The sequence below is a fragment of the Saimiri boliviensis genome, chromosome 12 (genome assembly GCF_048565385.1).
Source record: "Saimiri boliviensis isolate mSaiBol1 chromosome 12, mSaiBol1.pri, whole genome shotgun sequence".
Taxonomy (NCBI): Eukaryota; Metazoa; Chordata; class Mammalia; order Primates; family Cebidae; genus Saimiri; species Saimiri boliviensis.
The window spans coordinates 70,767,197-70,794,017 of NC_133460.1; the positions used below are offsets into that span (position 1 = coordinate 70,767,197).

Genomic DNA, 26,821 nt, shown 5'->3' on the forward strand with positions numbered 1-26,821 from the left:
AATTTTTCAATATATTATTACTTGACATCAAATTAGAACTGTATTATCCTTTAGCATGAATATAAAATGACTTATATGGAAATAAACAATGTATAAAAGATGAAGCAAAAGAAAAATAAATGAACCACAAGAAATATTCAAGTAAGGAATATCAAAAATTGCATCTTGGGAAAATTCAGTAGATACTTACTAAAACGTATCACTAAAACAAAATGTGAATTTGACTTTTTAGCTTCATTTTAACAATCTATTTGCCAAAAACAAAAACCAAAAAAAAAAGTTAAATATGTTATCAAAAAGAAATCTTAATTAGCAGTATACTCATTACAGGCTCATCTAATGTGTGTATTACTATTTAATAATGGTTCTGTTTTCAAAGGAAATTTTAAAAATAAGTGCTTTTTAAAAAGTCATGAGAACTGTCAGTATTCTTTTCAATTATAAGATAATATATTTTCTTTAGAATAAACTTATAGACAAAGAAATTCATTTCAGTGAATATCAATGTATTCCTAAGAAATAAAAAGCTGGTTTCTATTCTAATTTCCATCCTATATTGAGTTATCATGATAATATATAATATAAAGGAAAGAAAAGCTTTTGATATTTCAGAACTATAGCATATAATGAATTTTATTTGGGAAATTAAGCTCAGGATTAAAGGATAATAAGCTATTTCTTAGAACTCTTCCATCTTAATTATCTGACTTTTCATATGGAAACTCACACAAGAGATGACTCAGCCTGACACTGTGAGTCTATTTAGAAGAGGTGTCATAAATACATTAACCAATAAATAGTTGGAGATGAATTCAATATTCATTTTTTGTTCAAGCACATTTGTTTCTCTGAGTTGCTCACTTCTATGAGAAAATGGCTGAATATATGTGATGAAACTCTGAAGTTCTGACTTAACCATTTGTCATGTAAACTGACACCAGAAATATAAAGAAACTTGTTCAAAGTCTTACATCACATCTCCACAGATTTGTAGACTATTATGATTGAGAGAAAGGCAAAGTCTTTAGAGTTCTGCATTTCAGATAACAGGGCTAAAAGGAAAGCAAACAGTCTCACAAGAGAAAAGAAAGCATCTTACCTTTTTAAAAATTCCATATACTCGGTATGCTTGATGAGTCCTGTCCTCATCATTATTGTTTGAAAACATTGTCGATCAATGGCCCAGAGCTTCACATTTACAAGAGCTGGAGAAAAATAAAAGAGAAACAAACAGGGAAAAATTAATTAGAGAATTTCAACTGTGAACAACATCCTGCAAATGAGATGAGTTATTTATGAGAAGTATGAAAATGATGAACTTTTAACACACATTTAAAGCAAATATCATGATTCTGTCCTATTTCATTAAAAAGTCCAGTATGTTTACAGGCAAAATGTAGTTCGCAATTTTCCATACTAGCATTATTATCTACTAGAAGGATTCCTATTACCCTTGCTCTTATGTCTCTTAGGGGTTGACAGTGTATAAGCACACACAGAAAGTATTTAGAAATTCAAAGCTATACATGAAGAAAATAGCGTGAAGAAAAAAAGAGGTTCACAAGTAATAATAGAGCCTGGTAATTACCCAGCATGGTGTTAATGACTCATATGACCATATTTTAATTATAAAAAGTAGAGGTAAAATTTCATTTTTCAGGCTTAGGGGAGAATTTACATAATAGAAATAATCATTACACAATGATTTCCACACAAAGCTTGTTTTACAAATTAAAATCTGTGCCCAAAGTTGCCACATGGTAGTTTTATTAGACATGTTTGTTGAATTTTAATTTCTTCTCTTAATGTACCATCTTTTGACAGTGCATAATTAAATGTTGAAGCTGAATATCCCACAACTCAATCATTTTATCTGTTAAGCACATGACTAAGAGAAGTTTAAGAAAAAGACAAATGTTACAGTATATAACAGAACATTCTATTATGATAAACTTATGTTTTCAAAGAGCACATTAAAATTTTTGGTGATTATATTGGTATGATGGCATATGAGAGATTTTTCTCTTTACATTCATATACATTTTCATATTGTCATGACAGAAAATATTTTAAGTTAGCAAATGCACTAAAAAAAAAAAAAATGTATGTATTAGAGGGTGTGTGATCTGAGGAAGATCTTTGAATAGGGCCAGAATATAGTTAATTGAGCCAAACATAAAATGACAGAAGAATGCAATTCTCTCTGCTTCACAGTTCTCAAGAGTAAGCCCAGTGAATGCGATGGATTAACATTTGGGACTGAAGGACGGAAAAAAAAGTTATCAGAGGAATTAGGACATGTGTGTGCCTTGTGGAGAGGAGCTAGAAGTAGTAACACACAAAGAAACAGAGGAAAAGGAAGATAAGAGGAATCCTGTACTCCAGAGTAAACCCTATCTTTAAATCGTACCTATTTTTTTCTTGCAAAATTTAAACTACAAAACTAGAATATGACTGACTTCTCCCTTGGCCAACTCTATATTAAAGAAAAACAAAACATGCTCACTTAGGTAGAAATAGAACAAAGCATCCAGAACTTGTGTGTGCATGGCTCCATTCTAAATGTTTTTTACAAATGACACTTCATCAAAAACAAAGGTAGTGCAGGTATCCTTCTGCCAGATTCTAATTCATCTGCTGCCTCCAGGCTTTTTCCACAATACCCTTTTACTTGGGACAAACAGCAAGACTAGATGATATAGCCACAAAGAACCTGAAAAATCAGGAAAGGATTCCTAAGAGTTATAACAAGAAGTGGGATCTTTAAAAATGGGAGGAGTTGAGCTACAAAAGAGGTAGACAAAGGGTAACTGAGTAGGGAAAGTACATAAACATGGGCACAGCTGGAAATAAACTCAGGACTCTACCAAGGAAAGAGACTGAAATGGCTGAGATTTCTGCAGTGTTGCTGCATGGTTTGGGGGTAGTGCATGCACATGCACATGTGTGTACTGTAAACAAGCTATCTGCAGCATTTTAAATCTGAGTTTCCCCCTCAAGCCCAGGCATTGAACCTGGTCCCTCCCCTGTCCTATGAATTGCTGCTTTTTTCTATCTGTACTTCTGCCTAGTGCTTAGCATGTATTAATATTGTTATGTCGCTCCTAGGTCTGTATCATGTTTCCTTATATAAATTTATATATTCCTTTAGAGAAAAGTCCCTGTCTCATCTCTTACAATCTCTGCTGCCCCACTAGAAATCAGCATTTCATTTGGTAGGCATTAGGTACATTTGTTAATGAACTTTATGTACATGAAGTTCATCTGCAAAAAATCCACAAAGTAATTTAAGCATAGGTAGTGTGTGATGCTACATTAAAATATCTAAACTGAATATATCAAATTTCATTATCTATGTGTCAAAAAATGACTTTTAAAAATAAATTGACAGAATTCAATAATTTCATTTTACTTTTTGGTTCCTATTTACATGGGCTATTAAAATGTCTCTAGGTAAAATTGTAGTTCAGATATTTTCCATGACAATAAACATGACTTGAAGGAATTGCAAATTTGTTCATGACCTTGGGCATGATAGCAAAACCTTTTTTATATTTAGCCTTGCCCAACATATATATTAGTCAAGTCAGCTTTTTACAGATGGACAAGCATGACTAATAATCACCTTGCCTTATTATCAAAAACATGGTTATATTAGAGTTGTGATTAACATCTTGCTTTTTAACTAGTCTGCTGAAGTGTAAATCTATTGCTTCCATAACTTACAGAGACCATTCAAAAATATATCTCTTCATTTACCTTTGATCTTAAGTGATGTGTTAATCTCTGCAGGGAATAAGCATTTCACAAATAAAATCCCTGTGATTTTCATGATCATTACTGTTGGACATTTAAGTCTAAAGAGTGTGAAACAGAGACAGAGCTGTGAAGGGATTTTCCTTTTTGTTCAAGTATATATCTAAAATTCTTTGCTGAAACAGAAATCATTTTCTCAGGTTAAGGTAACCCACATCCCACTCAGTAGAAAATAAACTCCCATTACTCTGAGACCTCTAAGTGCACTGAGAACAACTTCAACACAGGAAACAGTTGGCCTTCATTTAGGGGAAACCAAGATTACAGAGGAAGGAGCCATAAAATTGTGCTAGACTAAGAGACCACAAATCTGGATTTGGCTTCAGTTCTCCTATTGAAGAATTCATCTGTTGTTCAATTCACATTCTGGAAGAATATTGGGAAAGCAAATGTAAGTATAATGCACTTAAAGACTCAAATATTTATTCAGCTCATATTTATTTTATACCAATATGGCAAACACTGGTGCTAGATCTAAGGGACAGAAAACAAACTCACAGCCCCTGCCCTCAAGAAACTTGTGATCTAGTACAGAGGTGGACAAACTATTACCCATGCCAAATCTGGCCCATGGTCTGTTTTTGTAGAGTCTACTGGCTAAGAATGGGTTTTGTATTTTTAAATCACTGAAAAACTTAAAAAGAAGCATATTTCGTGACACATGAGAATTGTATGAAACAAATTTTGGTGTCCATAAATAAATCTGTGTCCATAAAAGTCTTACTGGAACACGGCCATGCCTATTCATTTACATATTGTCTCTGGCTGAACTGAGTAATTGCAACAGAGGCCATATGTACTGCAAAGCCAAAAATATTTCCTATCTAGCCCTTTACAGAAAATACTTGCTGATTCTTGGTCTAGTATAAGGAAAAAACAAATGAAGAGATAATAAGTTTCTGGAGCTGTGAATACACGAAAAAGGCAATGCATACTTTCCATGGGGAGGAGCTGAGCAGAGATGATTAAAGAAGGCTTTGCAGAAAAGGATCATCTAAGCTAGGATGCTACACCCAAAGTTATGGATGGAATGTCTGTGCCCTCCCAAAATTCAAACCTTGAAGCCCTATCCCCAGTGTGATGGTATTAGAAGGTGGTTGTCTTGGGAGGAAACCAGATTTAGATAACATCAGGAGGGTAAAGCCATATGAAGAAATTAGTGTCCTTAGAAAAAGAGGATCTCCTTCTCTGCATGCAAGCAGAAAAAAAAAAAAAAAAAAAAAAAGGCCATGTGAGGACCTAACCAGGAATAGAAGCATCAGCAAGAAGCCAGCCTCTCTGATACCCTGATCTTGGTCTTCTAGCCTCTAGAACTGTGAGAAATAAATGTCTGTTTTTTTAAGCCATCCAGTCCATGGTACAGATGGTTCTCGATTTACAGTGGTCCCACTTAAAAATTTTCAACTTTGCAATGGTATGAAAGTGATACGCATTCAGTAAAAACTGTACTGCAGTACTCAATAAATTACATGAGACATTCAATACTTTATTGTAAAATAGGCTTTGTGCTACATGATTTTTCCCAACTGTAGGCTGATGTAAGTGTTCGGTGCATGTTTAAGGTAGGCTAACCTAAGCATGACGTTTGGTAGGTTGAGTGTTTAAATGCATTTTCAAGTTACAATGTTTTCAACTTATGCTGGGTTTATTAGGATATAACCCCATTGTAAGTCGAGGAGCATCTGTATTTGTTAAAATAGACCAAACTAAATAAAAAACCTGGCATCCATGGAGCTCCAAAACATCTGTCAACAGAACTCAAGAAATTTTTGAACCTGAGAAAGAAAAACAACACCTTAATTTTTACTACCTTATAACTGATATTTAGCATTTCTTTCTATGATTATAGAAATGTGAGCAACAAACCACAGTAGTGATTTGTTACCAATAGAAACAGTAGCTACTTTTATATCCTCCTATATTTGCTGCAGATATCTTAAATACAATTTATACTCATCACTACTGTGAAATTATGGCAGTTACTAGCTCTGCCTCTAGAACCTAGTTTTAATAAGTTATTATATCACAATTCGCCATTAAATGTTATCACTGTATTCCAATATAAATAAATTTTTTTGTTATCCTATGTATTTTATGTCTTTAAAAGTATTATTCTTAGAGGAATAGACATGCTTCACCAAACTAACAAATAGGTCCATGACACCCACATAAAAGATTAAGAGCCCCTGCTCTAAGCAAGTTCTGGAGGAAAAATTAAGCCAGAAAAAGAGGTAGTGGGAGTGGCAAGAGCAGGGGTAGTACTTAGCTGGTCTGTGTTCCTAGGGGCATGTCTGTTGCTAAAACATCAAAATACTTGTATACTATTTAGTAAACAGCCATTTCCCTGAGTCCCCTGACAGCCTTTCCCCCAGTATCTCCTAGGATCCCCACAGATCAGTAACTGAGGATTAACACTGAGCTCAATAGTGTCCTTACAGGTCTTGCTCCAGAATCAAGTATGCCAAGGGGATTGCTAGATATTTTTGAGGTTATCCTACCACCACCACCACTACCACCACAAGTGTTTTCCAAAATGAGGAATCTAGTTACATATATAAAGAAGAAAAGGTGTCCCTTGGAGGAAACTCCAAGTGGTCCAGAGATGCTGAGATTCTAGGGGGTAATCAGAGGTGAGACAAAAATGATAAGGAAAGCACCAGTGGTTAGATGGCAAAGGCTCTTGTGTGCCTTGATGTGGAGTTAGGACTTGATCCTGAGGTCAGTGAGGAGAGTCACACAGAAGGGCTTAAAGCAGATGATTCACTTCAGAAAGATTATGCTAGCAGTACCTAACGGTGCACTGGAGGAGGACGCGACTCAGGGGAGAAAGATAGATGTAGAAACAGAGATGGAGTCAGAGATACAGATAGAAATCAAGACAGAGACAGAGATCAGTTATCAGTTCTTGTAATTATTCAGATGGGTGGACCCTGGTAACAGCAATGAAGCTAGAGAGGTAGATGAATTTGAAAGATATTAAGAATCTTAAACAGACAGAACATGTCAGGTAGAGGAAATTTGACCCTAATACTCAACTTTCTAGCCTAGATATATAAGTGAAAATAAAATAGTTGAATAATGAATACTGCATTCATACTATTCAAAAGGCAGGCAGCATTGTATTAGCAAAATTACCCCATTTTAAGGGGTGAGAACCATGCACATTATAAAACTAACCTAAGTGACTTGTAATGAGTAAAATTAGCTTGTAACTCTTTTACTTTCTACATTCTAAATATAAAACTGTTACCTTCAAAGTATTTGCTAACACTTTAAAAATTTTTTTTGTTATAATAAAAAAAGCCTAATCATCTTCAAAACATTCTGAAATCACATGGTCCTATAGATATTTATAGTCTAAAAATAAATGCATCAGGCTGTAAGTCATAGGACAAACACCTTAATACTCAGATAGCTTTGGGAATGTTAGGAGGCCAAGATGAAACTTCACAAATATTATGAAGTGTCAGCCAAAGAAAATCTTACGTTTTGGGAAAAATTTTTTTTATTTTATCAAAGTCAGTCAAGAAGATAAATACATATGGCCAATAAGGATATAAAACAATGTTCAACACCACTAAACATTAAGGTAATGCAAATCAAAATCACCATGACATAGCACTTCACACCCATTAGGATGGCTATTATTTCACATATAAAAAATAAAATAATAAGTGTTGGAGATGATGTGGATAAACTGGAATACTTGTGCATTGCTGGTAGAAATATAAAATGGTGCAGCCACTGTGAAAAATGATATGGTGGCTCCTGAAAAAATTAAATATGGGATCGCCATATAATTCAGAAATTTTACTTCTGAGTATATACCTTAAATAACTGAAAGCAGAAATACAAACAGATATTTGCACATCAATATTCACAGCAGTATTATTTACAACAGCTGAAGGTTGAAATTAGCCAGATGTCCTTCAGGGATGAATGAGTAAACAAAATGTGGTATATACATACAATGAAATAGTATTCAGGCTTGTAAAAAAAAAATGAAATTCTGATACATGCTATAACAGATAAACAAAGAACATTATGCTAAGTGAAATAAGTCACATACAAAAAGACAAATATTGTCTGATTCTACTGATATGAGGACCTAGAATAGTCAAATTCACAGAGATAGAAAGTAGAATTGTAGTTACGGGGGCTGGGAAGGAGGAGGGAAATAAAGAGCTATTCTTTAATAAGTTCAGTGTTTCAGTTTAGAATGATGAAAAAGTTCTGCAGATGAATAATGATGGTCGCACAACAATGTGAATGTGCTTTATGCCACTGACTGTACACTCCAGAAAGGTTAGGATGATACATTTTAGATTATATATAAAATAAAAATATATTACATATGTATTTTATTTATATATGCTTACATATTATATATTATCTATAAAATTAAATAATAAAATATATTTAATATTAAATCCAAATACTATATATATCATTAAATATATATTTATCTATGTTATATATATTTATATATAACATATAATGATATAATAAATTATAATATGTATTATAAATATATATTATAAATATAATAAAGACATATTTATTATATATTTTCTTATATATACAGTAAAATTTATGCTAACCATTATATATATAAAACAATAATATATATTTTACAATAAGCAAAAATGAGCAGATAGATTTACTTGGCTCAGTAACTAAATAGTGTTCCATGCTTTGTTTTACTTTTCATAACTCTCACATTAGTATTTTATTTAAAAAAATACTCAGATACCTAAAGTTTTAAGGCAGTGTTCAAATTCCATAAGCAGGCACTGCTGGCATTCCCCTTGTCTTTCTTCTCCAGCTTCAAGCCTGATTAAAGCTTGTTTTATCCCATGCCTTTATTCATGATAGTTCCTTAACCTAGAATGACTTTCTACTTGTTTGTTTTCTTAAACTCCCACATATGCTTGCAAGACCCAACTCAAAGATAATTGTGTTAGTCAGTCTTAGTCAAGAGTCTCAGAGAAACAGAACCACATGCTATAAAGACATATACGTGGATATTTATGAAAGAAGTTGGCTATGCAGTTATGGAGGTCAAGAAGAGAGAATCAAATTTGACTTTCCTCTACCTTTTTGCCCTACCAGGCCTTCAGCAGAATGAATGATGCCTGATCACACTAGTGAGAGTGAATCTTTTTATTCAGTCTGCTGATTCAACTGCTGATCTTGTCTGAAACACTCAAATAAATACACCAGAAATTATGTTTTATCAGCTATCTGGATATACCTTAGCCCAGCCGAGTTGACACAGAAAATTAATCAGCAGAGTATGTTTTAAACATTTTTTTCCTTTTCAGACCCTTCTGGGCTAAACTTTTACCAAGCTTAGCCCTTGATAGGTTTCAATCTGCACTGTCCAACATAATAGCTATTTGCCATATATGCTATTGAGAACTTGGAATAAGGCTAATGTGAAATTAGATGTGCAAGTGACACACAAGATTTAAAAAATGGTATAAGAAAAGTATGTAAAATAACTTAGGAATAATTTTACATTTGTTACATGTTAAAATAATATTTTGAGTATACTGGGTAAAATTAAAATTTACTAGTAAAATTCATATACTTGCTTCTCTTTAATTTTTAATGCTATCACCGGAAAATATAAAATTATATATATTGCTCACAGAACATTTCTATTGGTCAGTGCTGCTCTGGAATAACAATACTCATAACAGATAATCATTTCTTTCCACTTTTTCTTGTTCCCAGGAATAGAACAAAATGAGAGTTCATCAAACATATTCTGAATTGAATTCTGTGTGTGTCAAACATTTCAACTAAATAAAATATTCTTGTACTTCTTTGGCAAATCACCAAAGACTGTCATAATTTCTATTAGGAAAGAACTGGTTTTCGATTTTAGTTGTATCTGCACATCTTTCTCCTGCAGCAGAACATTAGTTGATATTTCTAAAAAAGAATTCCTGAAAGAATTATTTTTACAGATGATGTTTTTCAGGGAACATTCTCATATAGTAGGTCAGTCTCATTTAATATGTTTGTTGATCCATACTTTTTCTAAATAGACTAGAAATTGAGGGCTTAGTACAAGAAGAAAGGCATGGAAAGATAAAATTAGCTTATTCTCCTATTTCATGTTTAACATTTAAAAATATCAGTTTTAATGAATATCATAAGGTACTTTAATATATGCTCAAGGAATCCCAGAAGCTGTATTCTACTCCCACTTTACTGATGCTTGACTAGTCTGTGATCACTCAGATACTTAGTGTGACAGAATCAGAACCTTCGGAGAGACCTTGAGGGGCTCCATCAAGCCCATAAGAGCTTCCCAACATTATTAAGGCATATGTTAGCCTAAAGGTAAATTCCAACTGCCAGAATGTTGTGAGACAAATGCTTCATAATTAGAAAAGGACATTTGCTGTTTACTATGCATCTGGAGCACACCAATGTCTCCACTCCACAAAATGCCTCACAGCTAGTTTGGAGGATATATTTTAGCCTTTCTTAACTAGAAAAGTTATCTTTTTAATGACATACATTTAAAGAATGGGTCATAAAATTGGACACTGCAGATAAGAATCATTATTATACACTTAATAGTAAGAAAAATTACATTGATTATAATTTTGTCACAATATTCATACACTGAAAGGGATGAGGTGAGTGCAAAGGAGATAGAAATTAGATAGCCTTTTCCTTAAATTCTGTTTGACTTCATACCTTGTAAAAAGTAACCTGTAAAGGCCAGTAGTGACTTCTGAAAATTATTGGAAAACAATTCACCATCATAATGATTCTAAAATTTAAACTGACTTTCCCATGTTAAAGATACTAGAAGTACCAAGTGGATAATAATTTTAGTACAAATATGTTCATAATAATGATCATTATTTAGGTTATCTTTATTTAACATTTACTACACAATATGAAACTTTATGTTTGCTTAACACATGTTAATACTATAAGATATTCTTATCTCCTTTCCATAAAGATGCAAATTAAGTGTCAGAAAAGCTAAGTTACTGCCCAGGTCACATGTATAATAATTAAAAGAGTTAGTTCATTCTGACTCCAAAGCCTAGTCTGTTTTACTAATATGTTTCTTGTTTTACTTTCAATATTTTAATTTTTTTAATTATACATATTTACTGTGTACCACATGTATTTAGAGGATGCATACATTGTAGAATGATTAAATCTAACTAACAATTGCAGTATCTCATATAGTCATAATTTTTGTAGTAAAAACACTTCATATCCATTCTCTTGACATTTTTCAAGAATATATTAATAATTAGAGTCACTATATATATTAATAACTACAGTAGAAAAATAATTTCTGCTTTTATCCCATGGTAGTCAGAAATAGTTGACATGGTTTCAATACTCTAAAATTTGTTAAAATTAATTTTGTGGCCTAACGTATAATCTATCCTAAAGAGTATTCTGTGTGTAGTCAAAAAGTATGTGTATTCTACAACTGTTAGATAGAACATTTGTACAATTAAGTTAGGTTCATTTCATCTAGATTGTACTTTATATCTGGATTTATTTATTGATTTTCTGTCTGTATGATCTGTCCATTACTAGAGGCAGGGTGTTGAAGTCCTCTACTATTATTCTACTACAGTTTATCTCTCTCTTCAGAGTTATTAACATTTGTTTATATATTTAACTGCTCTGATGTTGGGTGCATGTTGATCCCATTATCATTATATAATGATAGTCTTTGTTTCTCTGTAAAGTTATTGACTTAAAATGTACTTTATTGGCCAGGCACTGTGGTGGCTCATGCCTGTAATCCTAGCACCTTGGGAGACCAAGAAGGGTGGATCACCTGAGGTCAGAGGTTAGAGACCAGCCTGCCCAACATGGCAAAACCCCATCTCTACTAAAAATATAAAAATTAGCCAGACACAGTGGCTCATGCCTGTAATCCCAGCTACTCAAGAGGCTAAGGCGGAAGAATCACTTGAATACAGGAGGCAGAGGTTGCAGTGAGCTGAGATTGTGCTACTACACTCCAGCCTGGACAACAGAGTAGAAGTCGATCTCAAAACAAAATAAAAAATGTATTTTATCTAATAATTTCTTTCATTCAGCACTTTGAATGAATGATCCCATTCTCTCCTGACAGATTTCTGCTGAAAGTCTGCTGCCAGGCATACTGGAATTCTTATATATGTTATTTACTTCATTCTTTTTCTGCTTTCCTTTCTTTGTCTTTGATTTTTGTCAGTTTGATTATGTCTTAGGGTAGTCTTATTTGGCTTGTATTTGATTGGAGACTTTTGACAATCCTGTATTTGGATACTTATATTTTTTCTTTAGGTTTGAAAAATTTTCTGCAATTATTTCTATAAATATGCTGTTTTTTATTTATCTTTCATTTCTGTTTAACCCCTATGACTTGTACATTCACTCTTTTGACATGATCCCAAAAATTTCACAAGATTTCTTTTTTTTTTTTAATCATTTTTTTCTTTGACTATATATTTTTTAATAACCTGTCTGGGCATACAGATTCTTCTGTTTTGTCAGTTCTGTACTGATGCTCTCCATTGCACTTTCCATTTCATTCATTGTATTTTTCAGACCTAAGATTCCTTTGATTTAAAGAAAAATTCAATCTCTCCTTTAAATTTTTCATTCTGGTCACATTTTTTTTCTCAATTTGTTAAATTGGAAGATGGCTGAATAGGAACAGCTCTGGATTGCAGTTCCCAGCGAAAACACAGAGGGTGAGTGATCACCACATTTCCAAATGAATTTTTACAGCCCACAGATGAAGAGATTCCCAGACGGAAAAGCACCATCAGTCTCCAGAGCAGCTGTTTCAGCCAGCACAGTGGGTCTCTGCACAAAAACTCACGCAAATCTAGGTGCCATTTCAACTGGCACCTGCAACACCTGGGAGACAGAGTCACCCACTCAACTAAAGAAAAGAGGGCTGAAACAGGGAGCCAGGTGATCTGGCTCCTCCAGTCCCACCCCCACAAAGACTATCAATCTGAAACACTCTGGACTGAGAGTTTCACAGCAAGCACAGCTGGATAAGGGATGACCCAGCTCTGTGGGAGGAAGGGCATCCTCCATTACTGAGGCAGTCCACCACTACCAAGGCAGTCCACTATTACTGAGGCAATATGCAAATACCAAGGCAGTCTGAAACTACAAAGACAGTCCGCCATTACTGAGGCAGACTGCCATTACCAAGGTAGTTCTAACTATAACTCTATAAACAAAACTGCAAGGAAGTTTACACAGCAGCTTGGCAGAGCCCACGGTACCTCACCAACACCCCCACTGGCAGACTGTGACTAGGATACCTCCTTGCTGAGCATGGCATTCCTGAAAACAGGCAGTAGCACATCAGGAACTTATAACTAAAGCCCCAGCTTCCCAGGACAGAGCAGCTGGGAGAAAAAGGCATTTATGAGTTCCACTGCAGCAGACTTAAACACACCTGCCCAGCAGCTCTGAACAGAAAAATGGGGCTCACAGCTAAGCACTTGAGCTCCTATAAGGGATAGACTGTCTCCTGAAGCAGCTGCCCAACGCCCGTATGTCCAAAGAGATATCTCATAAAGGAGAGTTCAGACTGACATCTGGAGGGTATCCTTCTGGGACAAAGATAACAGAAGAAGAAACTGGCAGCAAACCTTACTGTTCTGCAGCCACTGCAGGTTAGCCCCAGGCAAGCAGGGTCTGGAGTGGACCTCCAGCAGTCCTATAGCAGAGGGGACTGACTGTTAGAGGAAAACTTAAAAAAATTAAAGATAATAACTTCAACATCGACAGAAAGGACATCCACTCAGATACCCCATCTGAAAGTCACCAACAACAAAGACCACACGAAGATAAATCCACAAAGACGGGAAGAAACCAGTGCAAAAAGGATGAAAACACCCAAAACCAGAACACTTCTCCTCCTCCTGGGATCCCAACTCCTCACCATCGAGGGAACAAGGCTGAATGGAGAATAAGTCTGATGAATTCACAGAAACAGGCTTCAGAAGGTGGGTAATAACAAACTTATCTAAGCTAAAACAACATACTCTAACCCAACACAAAAAAAAACTAAGAATGTTGAAAAAAGATTTGATGAAATTCTAATGAGAATAAACAGTTTAGAGAGGAATAAAAATGAATTGATGGAGCCAAAAAACACAACACAAGAACTTCAGGAAGCATACATAAGCTTCAATAGCCGAATCAACCAAGCAGAAGAAAGGATATCAGAGGTTGAAGATCAACTCAATGAAATAAAACAAGAAGGCAAAGTGAGAGAAAAAAGAGTAAAAAGAAAGGAACAAAGCCTCCAAGAAATATGGGATTATGTGAAAAGACCTAACATACGTTTAATAGGTGTACCTGAATGTGACGGAGAGAATGAATCCAAGCTGCAAAACACTCTTCAGGATGTTATTCAGGAGAACATCCTCAACCGAGCAAGGCAGGCCAATATTCAAGTCCAGGAAATACAGAGAACACCACAAATGTATTCCACAAGAAGAGTAACCCCAAGGCACATAAATGTCAGATTTAAACCAGGGTTGAAATGAAGGAAAAAATGCTAAGGGCAGCCAGAAAGAAAGTTTGGGTTACCCACAAAGGGAAGCTCATCAGGCTCACAGCAGATCTCTTGGCAGAAACCCTACAGCCAGAAGAGAGTGGGGGCCAGTATTCAATATCCTTAAAGAAAAGAACTTTCAACCTAGAATGTCATATCCAGCCAAACTAAGTTTCATAAGTGAAGGAGAAATAAAATCCTTTATGAACAAGCAGTTGCTCAGAGATTTCATCACCACCAGGCCTGCTTTACAAGAGGTCCTCAAAGAAGCACTAAACACAGAAAGCAACAACAAATACCAGCTACTCCAAAAAGGTACCAAATGGTAATGGGCAACAACACAATGAAAAAACTGCATCAACCAATAGACAAAACAACCAGCTAGCATAAAAATGGCAGAATCAAATCCACACATAACAATATTAACCTTAAATGTAAATGGGCTAAATGCCCCAATCAAAAGACACAGACTGGCAAACTGGATAAAAAGTCAAAATCAATCAATGTGCTGTATCCAGAAAACCCATCTCACATGCAAGGATACACATACGCTCAAAATAAAGGGACGCAGGAAGATTTACCAAGCAAACAAAGAGAAAAAAAAAAAAGCAGGAATTACAATACTAGCCTCTGATAAAACAGACTTTAAACCAACAAAGATCAAAAGACACAAAGAAGGACATTACATAATGGTAACAGGATCAATGCAACAAGAAGAGCTAACGATCCTAAATATATACACACCCAATACAGGAGCACCTAGATACATAAAGCAAGTTCTTAATGACCTACAAAGAGACTGACACTCCCACACAATAATAATGGGAAACTTTAACATCCCACTGTCAATATTAGACAGATCAATGTGACAGAAAATTAACAAGGATATCCAGGACTTGAACTCAGATCGAGACCAAGCAAACCTAATAGACATTTGCATAACTCTCCACCCCAAATCCACAGAATATACATTCTTCTCAGCATCACTTCACACCTACTCTAACTTTGACCACATAATTGGAAGTAAATCACTCCTCAGAAAATGCAAAGAATGAAAATCATAACGACAGTCTCTCAGACCACAGTGCAATCAAATTAGAACTCAGGATAAAGAAACTAACTCATAACTACACAACTTCATGGAAACTGAACAACTGACTCTTTAATGTTGACTGGATAAACAACGAAATGAAGGCAGAAATAAAGATGTTCTTTGAAACCAATGAGAACGAAGACACAACATACCAGAATCTCTGGGACACATTTAAAGCAGTGGCTAGAGGAAAATTTATAGCAATAAATGCCCACATGAGAAGCAAGGAAAGATCTTAAATTGACATCCTATCATCAAAATTGAAAGAGCTAGAGGATCAAGATCAAAAACACTCAAAAGTAGCAGAAGACAAGAAATAACTAAGATCAGAGCAGAACTGAAGGAGATAGAGATAAAAAACACTTCAAAAAAATCAATAAATCCAGGAGCTGGTTTTTTGAAAAGATCAATAAAATAAACAGACCACTAGCCAGATTAATTTTAAAAAAAAGAAAGAAGAATCAAATAGGTGCAATAAAAAACGATAAAGGGGATATCACCACAGATTCCACAAAAATACGAACCACCATCAGAGATTACTACAAACAGCTCTATGAACATAAACCAGTAAACCTGGAAGAAATGGACAAATTCCTGGACACTTGCACCTTCCCAAGCCTAAACCAGGAAGAAGTTGAAACCCTGAATAGACTAATAACAAGGGCTGAAGTTGAGGTAGCAATTAATAGCCTACCAAGTAAAAAAGGCCCAGGTCCAGACGGGTTCACAACCAAATTCTACCAGACATACAAAGAGGAGCTGGTACCACTCCTTCTGAAACTATTCCAAACAATCCAGAAAGAGGGAATCTTTCCCAAATCATTTTATGACACCAACATCATCCTGATACCAAAACCCAGCAGAGACTCAACAAGAAAAGAAAACTTCAGGCCAATATCCATGATGAACACAGATGTAAAAATTTTCAATAAAACACTGGCAAACCAATTTCCACAGCACATCAAAAAGCTAATCTATCACGATCAAGTAGGCTTCATCCCAGGGATGCAAGGCTGGTTCAACATACGCGACTCTATAAACGTAATTCACCACATAAACAGAACCAAAGACAAAAACTGCATGATTATCTCAATAGATGCAGAGAAGGCCTTTGACAAAATTCAACAGCCTTTATGCTAAAAACTCTCAATATACTGGGTATCAACAGAATGTATCTCAAAATAATAAAAGCTATTTACAACAAACCCACAGCAAACATCATACTGAATGGGAAAAACCTAGAAGCATTCCCTTTGAAATCAGGCACTAGACAAGGATGCCCTCTCTCAACACTCCTATTCAATATAGTACTGGAAGTTCTAGCCAAAGCAATCAGGCAAGAAAAAGAAATAAAGGGTATTCAGTTAGGAAAGGAGGAAGTCAAATTGTCTCTATTTGCAGAGGACATGATTATATATTTAGAAGACCCTATCATCTCAGCCCAAAATCTCCTGAAACTGATAATTAACTTCAGCAAAATCTCAGGATACAAACTCCATGTGCAAAAATCACAAGCATTCCTATACACCAATAAAGGACTTAAAGACAGCCAAATCAAGTATGAACTGCCATTCACAGTTGCTACAAAGAGAATCAAATACCTAGGAATACAACTAACAAAGGATGTAAAGGAACTCTTCAAGGAGAACTACAAAACACTGCTCAACAAAGTAAGAGAAGACACAAACAGATGGAAAAACATTCTATGCCCATGGTTAGGAAGAATCACTATCATGAAAATGGCCATACTGCCGAAAGTAATTTACAGATACAATCCTATCCCCATCAAGCTACCTATGACCCTCTTCACAGAACTGGAAAAAAACCACCTTAAACTTTATATGGAACCAAAAGAGAGACCACATAGCCAAGTCAATTCTAAGCAAAAAGAACAAAGCTGGAGGCATCACACTACCTGACTTCAAACTATACTACAAGGCTACAGTAATCAAAACAGCACAGTACTGGTACCAAAACAGAGCTATGGACCAATGGAACAAAACAGAGGCCTCGGAGGCAAAGCCACATATCTACAACCGTCTGATCTTTGACAAACCAGACAAAAACAAGCAATGGGGAATGTATTCACTGTTTAATAAATGGTGTTGGAAAACCAGCTAGCCATGTGCAGAAGGCAGAAACTGCACCCCTTCCTGACACCTTAAACTAAAATTAACTCCAGATGGATTAAATACTTAAACATAAGACCTAATACCATAAAAACCCTAAAAGAAAACCTAGGCAAAACCATTCAAGACACAGGCATAAAGGACTTCATGACTTAAACACCAAAAGCATTGGCAACAAAAGCCAAAATAGACAAATGGGATCTAATTAAACTCCAGAGCTTCTGCACAGCAAAAGAAACAATCATTACAGTGAATAGGCAAACAACAGAATGGGACAAAATTTTTACAATCTTCCCATCTGAAAAGGACTTATATTCTGAATCTACAAAGAACTAAAACAGATTTACAAGAAAAAAAAAACCCATTCAAAAGTGGGTAAAGGATATGAACAGACACTTAACAAAAGAAGGCATATATGAGGCCAAGAAACACATGGAAAAAAGCTCATCATCACTGGTCATTAGAGAAATGCGAATCACAACTACATTGAGATACCATCTCATGCCAGTTAGAATGGTGATCATTAAAAAATCTAGAGACAACGGATGCTGCATAGGATGTGGAGAAATAGGAACACTTTTATACTGTTGGTGGGAGTGTAAATTAGTTCAACCATTGTGGAAGACAGTGTGGCAATTCCTCAAGGACCTAGAAATAGAAATTCCATTTGACCCAGCAATACCATTACTGGGTATAAATCCAAAGGATTATAAATTGCCCTATTATAAAGATATATGCACATGTATGTTCACTGCGGCACTGTTTACAATAGCAAAGACTTGGAACCAACCCAAATGCCCATGGATGATAGACTGGACAGGGAAAATGTGGCACATATACACCATGGAATACTAGGCAGCCATAAAAAAACAATGACTTCATGTCCTTTGTAGGGACATGGATAAATCTGGAAACCATCATTCTCAGCAAACTCAAACAATAACAGAAAATCAAACACCAAATATTCTCACTCATAGGGGGTGTTGAACAATAGAACACATGGACACAGAGCGGGGAGCATCACATACTGAGGTCTGTTGTGGGGGACTAGCAGAAGGATAGTGGCGGGTAGGAATTTAGGGAGGGATAACATGGGGAGAAATACCAGATACAGGTGATGGGGATGGAGGCAGCAAACCACATTGCTATGTATGTACTTATGCAACAACCCTGCATGTTCTTCACATGTACCCAGAACCTAAAGTACAATAAAATATATATATTTTAAAAATTGTTAAACGGTTGTTCTTTTTTTTCTTCCAATTTGCTAAGTTTCTTTAAAATAGCAATTTTGAATTATTTGTTGGGCAGTTTTTACATCTCCATTTCTTTGGAAACAGGAACTATTACCTTATTTTTTTTTCTTTTAATGTCATGATGCCCTGATTTTTGTTGATCCTTGTGGTTCTATAGAAATGTCTGCACATTTGAAGAAATATTTACTTATTTTACTCTTCACAGACTGACTTTTTCTGGGAAAGCTCGGAGCTACCCTCTGTCTTTAGGTGGTCTTCAATAAAAAAGCTGAATAAGCATTTTACTTCATTCTACAGGCTCTAATTTTTAGGCACAGTAACTCCCAACAGTGTTTAAGAAGTCATCTTTAAAAGTCAGAGCTGTATGAACCATCCTGAGTTCATCTGATGGCAGGCACTGAGGGCAACAGGGATAGATGGATGTGAGAAATCACATGTGCCCATAAAAAGGAAAAAAACAATTCTTACTTTTTTTGCTTTTTGGCTGATGCCCACAGGAACCAAAAAATAGGTGCTAATAAGTAACATGTTCTGAAGATGTGGAATAGGGCTGTGCAAGCAAGGAATGTTTAAGGTGTCGCAGTCTTTCTCCCTGCAGTCCTTGTTAACAACAATACACTACATTCCTGTATTTGTTAAACCACAATTAAAATACTTGAAAATCTATGGAAAGTCACCACTATGCAAAGCTGGTGAAGGCTATGAACTGACTGGTGAAGGGGGAAGAAATGGAAATGAATAAATAAACCTTAGGTCATCTAAAACAACCCTGCCATGAGGCAAAGGTCTGGTATATTAGACAAAAGAACAGGGGGGAAAAAAGGAATTTGTCTCTAAGAAATAAGTAGATTTCTGTGTAACTGGATTGCAAACCCAGGACCAAGAGTGAAAGGAGGAGTCAAAAAGCCCAAAGATAATAGTAGCGTTATGAAGATGAAAATGCTACAAGTTCCTTTTACAAAGAACAGTAAAGATCACATGATCACTTGTGAGCTGCTTACAAACACAGAAAGTGATAAGCTACTAGATTGATCTTTCTAAAGCACTATGCTAATCCCATCATTCTACCCACCAAACATTCAACAGCTTCTTCCTAATGCCACCAATAAAATAAAATCTATTCATCTAGTTAAAAGTATCTTTCTAGCTTCATCTTCCATAGTCCCTTAAACATAACATATTTCAGTGAACAGACTGAATGCATAGTTTCCAAATCCACCTATTGTTTTCCTGCCATCAGGTATTTACTCCAGTTATTTTCCTCTAACCTACAACAATCTTAGTAGTTCCTTAAGGCTCAGTTCAAAAGCTACTTTGTCTATGAAGTCTTCTCAATTCAATTCAACTAGAATTTTGCCCCCTCTAAATGTCTACAACCTTCTGATTGTGTCTCCTTAGTGGCTTTTGTCACTATACCTTGCTTCATAGTTATTCATATACCTGAATTATATCGGTACCACACTCTGAGATCTGTGACATTTTTAAAGTGCTCAGAAGATGTTTCAGATTAAATACAGTAAATGACTGGGTTACAAAGGGAAAACAATCTGAAACAGATTAGAAATTGAGGATAGTCATCCTGCATACAAGAAAGGGAAAAGTCAGTTATTGACTGAAAGTATTGGATGAGTTTATTAGATTTTAAGTAAATTCAGTGGAGCTGTTTATAACAGAATTGAAGACTACCCTGAAGTCAAGCATTGAGAGATTTATTACAAGCATTTTATAGGCATTTTTTAAGAACTTAAATTGTGCCAAGAACTATACCAGGAACTAGTGGTACAAAGATAAACAAGATACAGACCTTGGTCTCTAAAAGCTCCTAGCAGCTGCAGCCTAACTTTCTTTACTTTCCCTCTTTATTTATACACTCATATTCTTCTTTATTTTTTTCCATCTTAAGCTAACAGCCTTAATTATTCCATCTCAAGAGAAATTTGAATGAATCTACCAAATAATATTTCTGATGGATTGAGTCATTTCCTTCTAACTTGTAAAGAACAGAATTAAGGCCAGCAATAAGAATTTATAGGGTTGCCTATTAAGATTCAATTTAGAGACAAAAGGAGTATAGCAATGGCTGAATCTTGTGCTAAGAAGTTTTCCATTAGAGGAAGTGTTCAAGTAGACCACCTAATAAAATAATAAAGATAGGATTACTGAATTGGATGGTAAACTGAATTGGATCACCTCAAAGGAAAATTTGAACCATAATATTTTATAGTAGCAAAAGGATCAATGCAGAGATGAGTGAGACACACAGCTATATGACTGAATATATTCATAATAGTTATTTTGAAGTAACTATGAAACATTATACTAATAAGATGATGGTTCAGAGACAGACTCTACATAAAAAAATCAGATGTCTAGAAAAAAGGTGATACCATGTGTTGACGTTAATAAAGGAAATGGTGTCTCTTAAGATCAATGCTCTACAAACAAATTTAAAGACTCCAGGGGATTCAAAAGGAAGAAAAGGTCTTAGCATGCTATAGTGAGAGTCAATAATTTGGAATTTGTCCTGTTTAAGCATTCTGACTTCACCATAAAGGAGAATGTGGCTTCAGGCAATTAATTTAAGCTTTCATTATTCTCTTTTAAAAAACAGATATCATAATGTATGCCTCATGAAACTATTCTCAGATATGAGTGAAATAACCCATGGTAGATACTTAGCATGATACCTGGCACCTAAAACATAATTCACTTACTTATGTCTTTGAATGATATTACCATCTTGTAAATACACGGGAACCAGAGAACAAATTGGCACTAACATATTGAGTAGTGACAATGAATTCTAAGAGAGTTTAAAAAGCAAGAATAAAAGTTTAGAGTTGTCATGGAATTGGATCACTAGCTCTGAGGCATAAAAGAAGAATTCAAGTAAACTGCTTCCAGATTTAGGCAGGTTGCAAAGTTAAGAGGGACAATTAAAGAATGACTGAGGCTGGGCAAGGTGGCTCACTCCTGTAATCCCATCATTTTGAGAGGCTGAGGCAAGCAGATCACTTGAGGTCAGAAGTTTGACATCAATCTGGCCAACATGGTGAAACCCTCGTCTCTACTAAAAACACAAAGCTTAGCTTGGCATGGCAGTGGATACCTGTAATCCCTGCTGAGGCAGGATAATTGCTTGAATCTGGGAGGCAGAGGTTGCAGTGAGCCAAGATGGGGCCACTGCACTCCAGCCTTGGTCACAGACTGAGACGCCCATCTAAAAAAAAAGAATGACTGATACTGTGTTAATAAGGTGGCAAAGACAAGAAAACTGGCAGCAGAAGCACAGAATTCTTTGAAGGCAAGAAACTTATCATCTTGTTCACCTTTGTCTTTTCTGTTCCTGGCACATAATAAAGACTATAAACGTTTGCTAAAAAATAACTTATACATATTCCTGTCTGGTGCTCTTAGGCATAAATGTCTCCTAACTCTTCATTTTAGGCTAGCCCTTAATTCCATCATAAACAGGCCTCATATAATTCGATTTATGTCAAAACCCAGAAAAAGTTCTAGAATCAATAATTATTAAACAGATGATTTGTGATTTTTTACAAAAGAAAACAGAGGGTAAATGGCCATTGACTAATTAAATCTCTTTTCAATGGGCTTTTCAACATGTAGGAAGGTCAATATCACATCAGTGAAGCTCCAAACACATCACATTTCGAGACTCAATCATAAGCTTCAGTCCCTGGCCAGCGACTGAGATGGAGTTTGCTAGCAGCCCTCTCATGATGACACAATTTCCTGCAGGTTGGGACATTTTTAACAGTGTGCCTACTTCAAAAATATCTGTACATGTTTGGTAAATGTCATTGCACATCTGTGCATAACAACAGATTTCGGCTTGAATCTCATTAGGAAAATGAGTATTACATCTGTAAGTCCTTTTGTCAGTTGGATAGGCTGTATCCTAAACGCTACACCAAGATTCTGAAAACATATGCTTACATATCTGCTGAAATTCAAGCAAACATCTTTTAAAAATACTAATATCTATTCCTTACAAGTTAAACTATAAGACTTTAACTCAGAAACATTATTAAAATGTATTTTCCCAAACGAGGAATTTTCATTTTCCTAGTCAGTTCTTAGACTGCTTCTCTTTCTGCAAACAGTGTACGTATTCCAGAAGCCATATATTTGACATATCCTTAATTAATCTCATTTCTTGAAGGGAAAATGAAGCATCAAGATTATATGTCTATTAGCCCCCTGCTGTAACTCTTCTGCAGAACTCTCTGTCAACATGCTTTAGACGTTTCCATTTTGTCGTGTACCTCTACCATCACCTCAGTCCACTGCCACCTTAAGGCTAGACTCAGCAGCCGTAATTTATGAACCTTTTCAAGTTCTCACATAAATATAAAAGCAATGTTTCTGTCTAGGTCCCATTAAGAAAGTATATGACAAGGCTGCTTAAAAGAAACAGATGCAATACTACTTGGCATTTATTTTCTAGGCTCTAGTAGACTTTGAAATAGAAATGTCCCATTTTGGCCCATTTTCTCTTTAGTAAATTATATGTCTTTCTCTAAGTTTGGCAGAATTCTGGGGAAAAAAAAATCACCAGGAAAGGGAGCTCTCTAACAGCCTTGTCTGCTGGCAGATGACATCAAGAAATGTCAAGTGAGCTCAGCTGTTTTACATTTTCAAGATTGTCTGCTTTTGGCATATTATGAGAATGCCATTTTTCTTCTTGTGATTTTCCTCGTCTGGAAGACACATGGTGTTACAAAGAAAATTGATCATTCAAAAACTCATTAGAAAAATGAGCTTCAATTGACACGAGTGCAGAGGTTGATTGTGTGATTATGCAATATGAAAACTGATCATCCTTATTTACAAAGGTGAAAGAAACAGTGTAATCTGTACTTTACAAAAGGATCACTGGTATCTTCTGCAGGAAGAAAATCTGAATGACTTCTAAAACGATTCTCTGTTTAAACACATTAAACACACTCCTTTTCTTGCACTGAGCATTCATTCTTTCTACAAAATGGCACCAATTGTGAGTGTACAACACAATAAGACTCAGAGTGTTAGCGAGTCTCCTCATGACTCACTCAACTACATAAACCCAAAGGTCGGTCAACACATTACTCATCCTTCTCCTCCAATCCTTCCAACAAATTCCAGTTGTAACTAAGTATATTTATCTTGTGTCATCTCCTTATGCCTGCCTCACCTCATAGGTAATAAGCCTCAAAACTGAGTTATTCTGAGGGTTAATTGTAATAAGCAATTTCTGAACTTTTGCTTTTTAAAATAAGAGCAAAAGTAACATATAATAATCACTTTGATAAGACCTTCCCAAATTCTGACTTTGAGAAACTCTGCCCTTGGTCAACACAATTGTGCCAACTCCTTCAGCAGAGAATGGTAGGCCAGGGATAGTCAACTATTTGCTCACACCATTTAAAGTGAGTTCTACTAAACAGAGGTGAAGACAGCTATAAATATACACAGCAGAGTTACTTCTAAACCCTTAAGCCTGGCTACTACTGAGGTTTCCATAGATGTGTTTTTGTGCTGCCAGCAGCACCTCTTTCTTGGAGAGCTACCATACTGGGTAATGTAATTCCAGTGCCCAGTCCCTACTCATCCCTGGTCCTCCTTTAAGTATGATTGATCAAGTTACATTGTTGCTTAAACTAGACTGAATCTAGTCTCTGTCTCAAGACCTCGAAGGATTCATCAATGCCTTACATATTGCTAATTCTGACACAATCATAGTGCTCATTTATATATGCATAATACAGAAAGAACCCTCTGAAAGCTTGAAGCCATTTGAATAAAATTTGACAATTTTCATAGGACTTTACATATAAGGTTTTAAAAACAAGTTACAATTCCATTTTATCAGTAGACAAAAGGCTTAGAAGAATTAACTGATTTTATGAAGATTAGGCAACCAAAGGTTCAGCTATAGAGTCATCTTCTGTTAAGTCCTTCAAGGATATTCCCAATTCATATCACGTAATCTTAACCACAATGATAAAAAGTGTTTGGATCAATATTTTACAAATATTTAATATTTCTATTTTCTAAACTGTAAACCTGGAATGCATGACCTTATACATAGCAAATTATTTTAAAGGTAAATTACTTAAGGATGGACACATTTCTAGAAATCTTAAAGCAGTCTAACTGACTTTCTTGGAAGTTATGACTAAGTGGTAAGGATCTAAGGACAGTAAGTAAAATCATTAGTAAGTATTGATACAAAAAGGAAAATACTAAGTCACAAGTAAAGCTTGAATATAATGAAATATTTGTTCCACAATGTGAATTTAGAAAATATTAAATGCCAAGTACTATAGATATGACAGTAGACAAGACACATATATTTCCTCTTCTAAAAGTTTACAATGGTTTAATAGAAGAGAGAACAATACCTCAAGCAATATCAATATAGTATGGTGAGTGCCAGGCTCACCTGGCAAGTTCAGACCATGTGGGGAGCCTCCTGCAAGAACATCAAACCTAGCCCTAGAGGTGAAGGAAGAGTTCTCTGTGGAAAAAGTGCTTACAGTTAGCCCTGGAAGAGGAGGAGTTAACCCAAATGAAGAAAAGAAAGCAGATCAAATTAATGATGTTAATAAAGCTAGCAAAACCTTACTTTTAAAACTTTAGAAATGAAAAATACTATTTTATTTTTTTCCTTTGTTTGAGCCCCATCCCCAAAATCAGGGCATTCTTTGTTGAGCTCAAGGCCACACACTCCTAAAACATATGCAAGGCATCTCACTACTCATTCTAGAAACAACAGTTCTGCCAGCCTAGGCTGCTCTATTGCCAAATTTTCTATCACCTAGTCAGCAATTTTGTAGATCTTAGCCAAAAATTAATAAATTATCAACAAACTTTCCACCATCTCTGACTTCACTGATACTGTTTATTCCACTCTGATACTCCACATCTCTAACAACAGACTCTATACATTCTGGCAATAACAGTAGCTACAGATTTATGGGAATTTCAAATCTATTTTCTTGGGCATAACTAATACCACCTGCTTCAAAGATGCAGCAAATGATGAAAGGTGGAGACAGTACAGCTCAGGTTCCATAACTCCTATGTCATTACTAGCTACAGATGCATTATTATGTTGTATAGACAATACAAGTTATGATCTTAAGTAACTAGTGATCTATTTACCTACATTGGCTGAATAAGATATCTCCCAGTCACTGACAAAAGTAGTAATAAGTGCTTTCTAAACCATACTATGTCCTTATCAATTTGGGTTTATGGAGTTGAACATGGCATGAGATCATCACGTTATTCAAGAACAAATATATATTGAACACGGCATCATATTGACAGGAGTCATCAGCTGAAATACACCTTAGTTCGCTGTAGCCGCTACTATGCAGAGTTGGCAGATAATCAACAAAACTCGCCTTGATTCTTAATATTCCTGGTATCTCATCTCCACTTAGTACTGTGAAAAAGAAATGTAAAATCTTCAATGTCAATCAATAATGCAATAGATAGACATTGAGCTGTTACAAGCTGCATTCAAGAAGAAAGCCAGGAATGTTTTAGGATTCCATCATTCTGTTTTTCTTGTTACTGGCTCTTCGGCTTTGCTGGTCAATGCTTTTAGGGCACTTTTTTCTTTGTTTGTTATTCCAACCAGGAAACAGTAACAAAGAACAAGAAAAACATTCATGGTCAGCGTTATGCCACAGTAACAGTGGACAGAGGCTTATTCAAAGGACAGAATAGAAACTTGGAAACACTAGAAGTTATACTCAAAACCACTCCTGATCTTCCCTTTACATTTCATGCACTGGTTACCATTTACCCATTCTCAAACTGAGAATGGATAAAGGCAGGAGAACAAGCTTAATTTTTAGGACACTTATAAAATATACCAAGAAAAAGTCAAGAATCTATTTCTAATGAAGACCTGCTATGTTCCCAAATGTTTTAATATAATAAT

At 35.4% G+C, this 26,821-nt stretch overlaps 1 protein-coding gene across 3 annotated transcripts in view; it reads right to left on the reverse strand.

Moving 5' to 3' along the window:
• The window catches only part of PRKG1 (protein kinase cGMP-dependent 1), a 1,343,496-nt gene that overhangs the window by 489,503 nt on the left and 827,172 nt on the right, over positions 1–26,821 (reverse strand). For all 3 annotated transcript variants that reach the window (XM_074382507.1, XM_010333313.3, XM_074382508.1), the window contains one exon: positions 1,100–1,205. In XM_074382507.1, the coding sequence (XP_074238608.1) occupies positions 1,100–1,205 (106 nt within the window). The remainder of the gene's footprint in view (positions 1–1,099; positions 1,206–26,821) is intronic.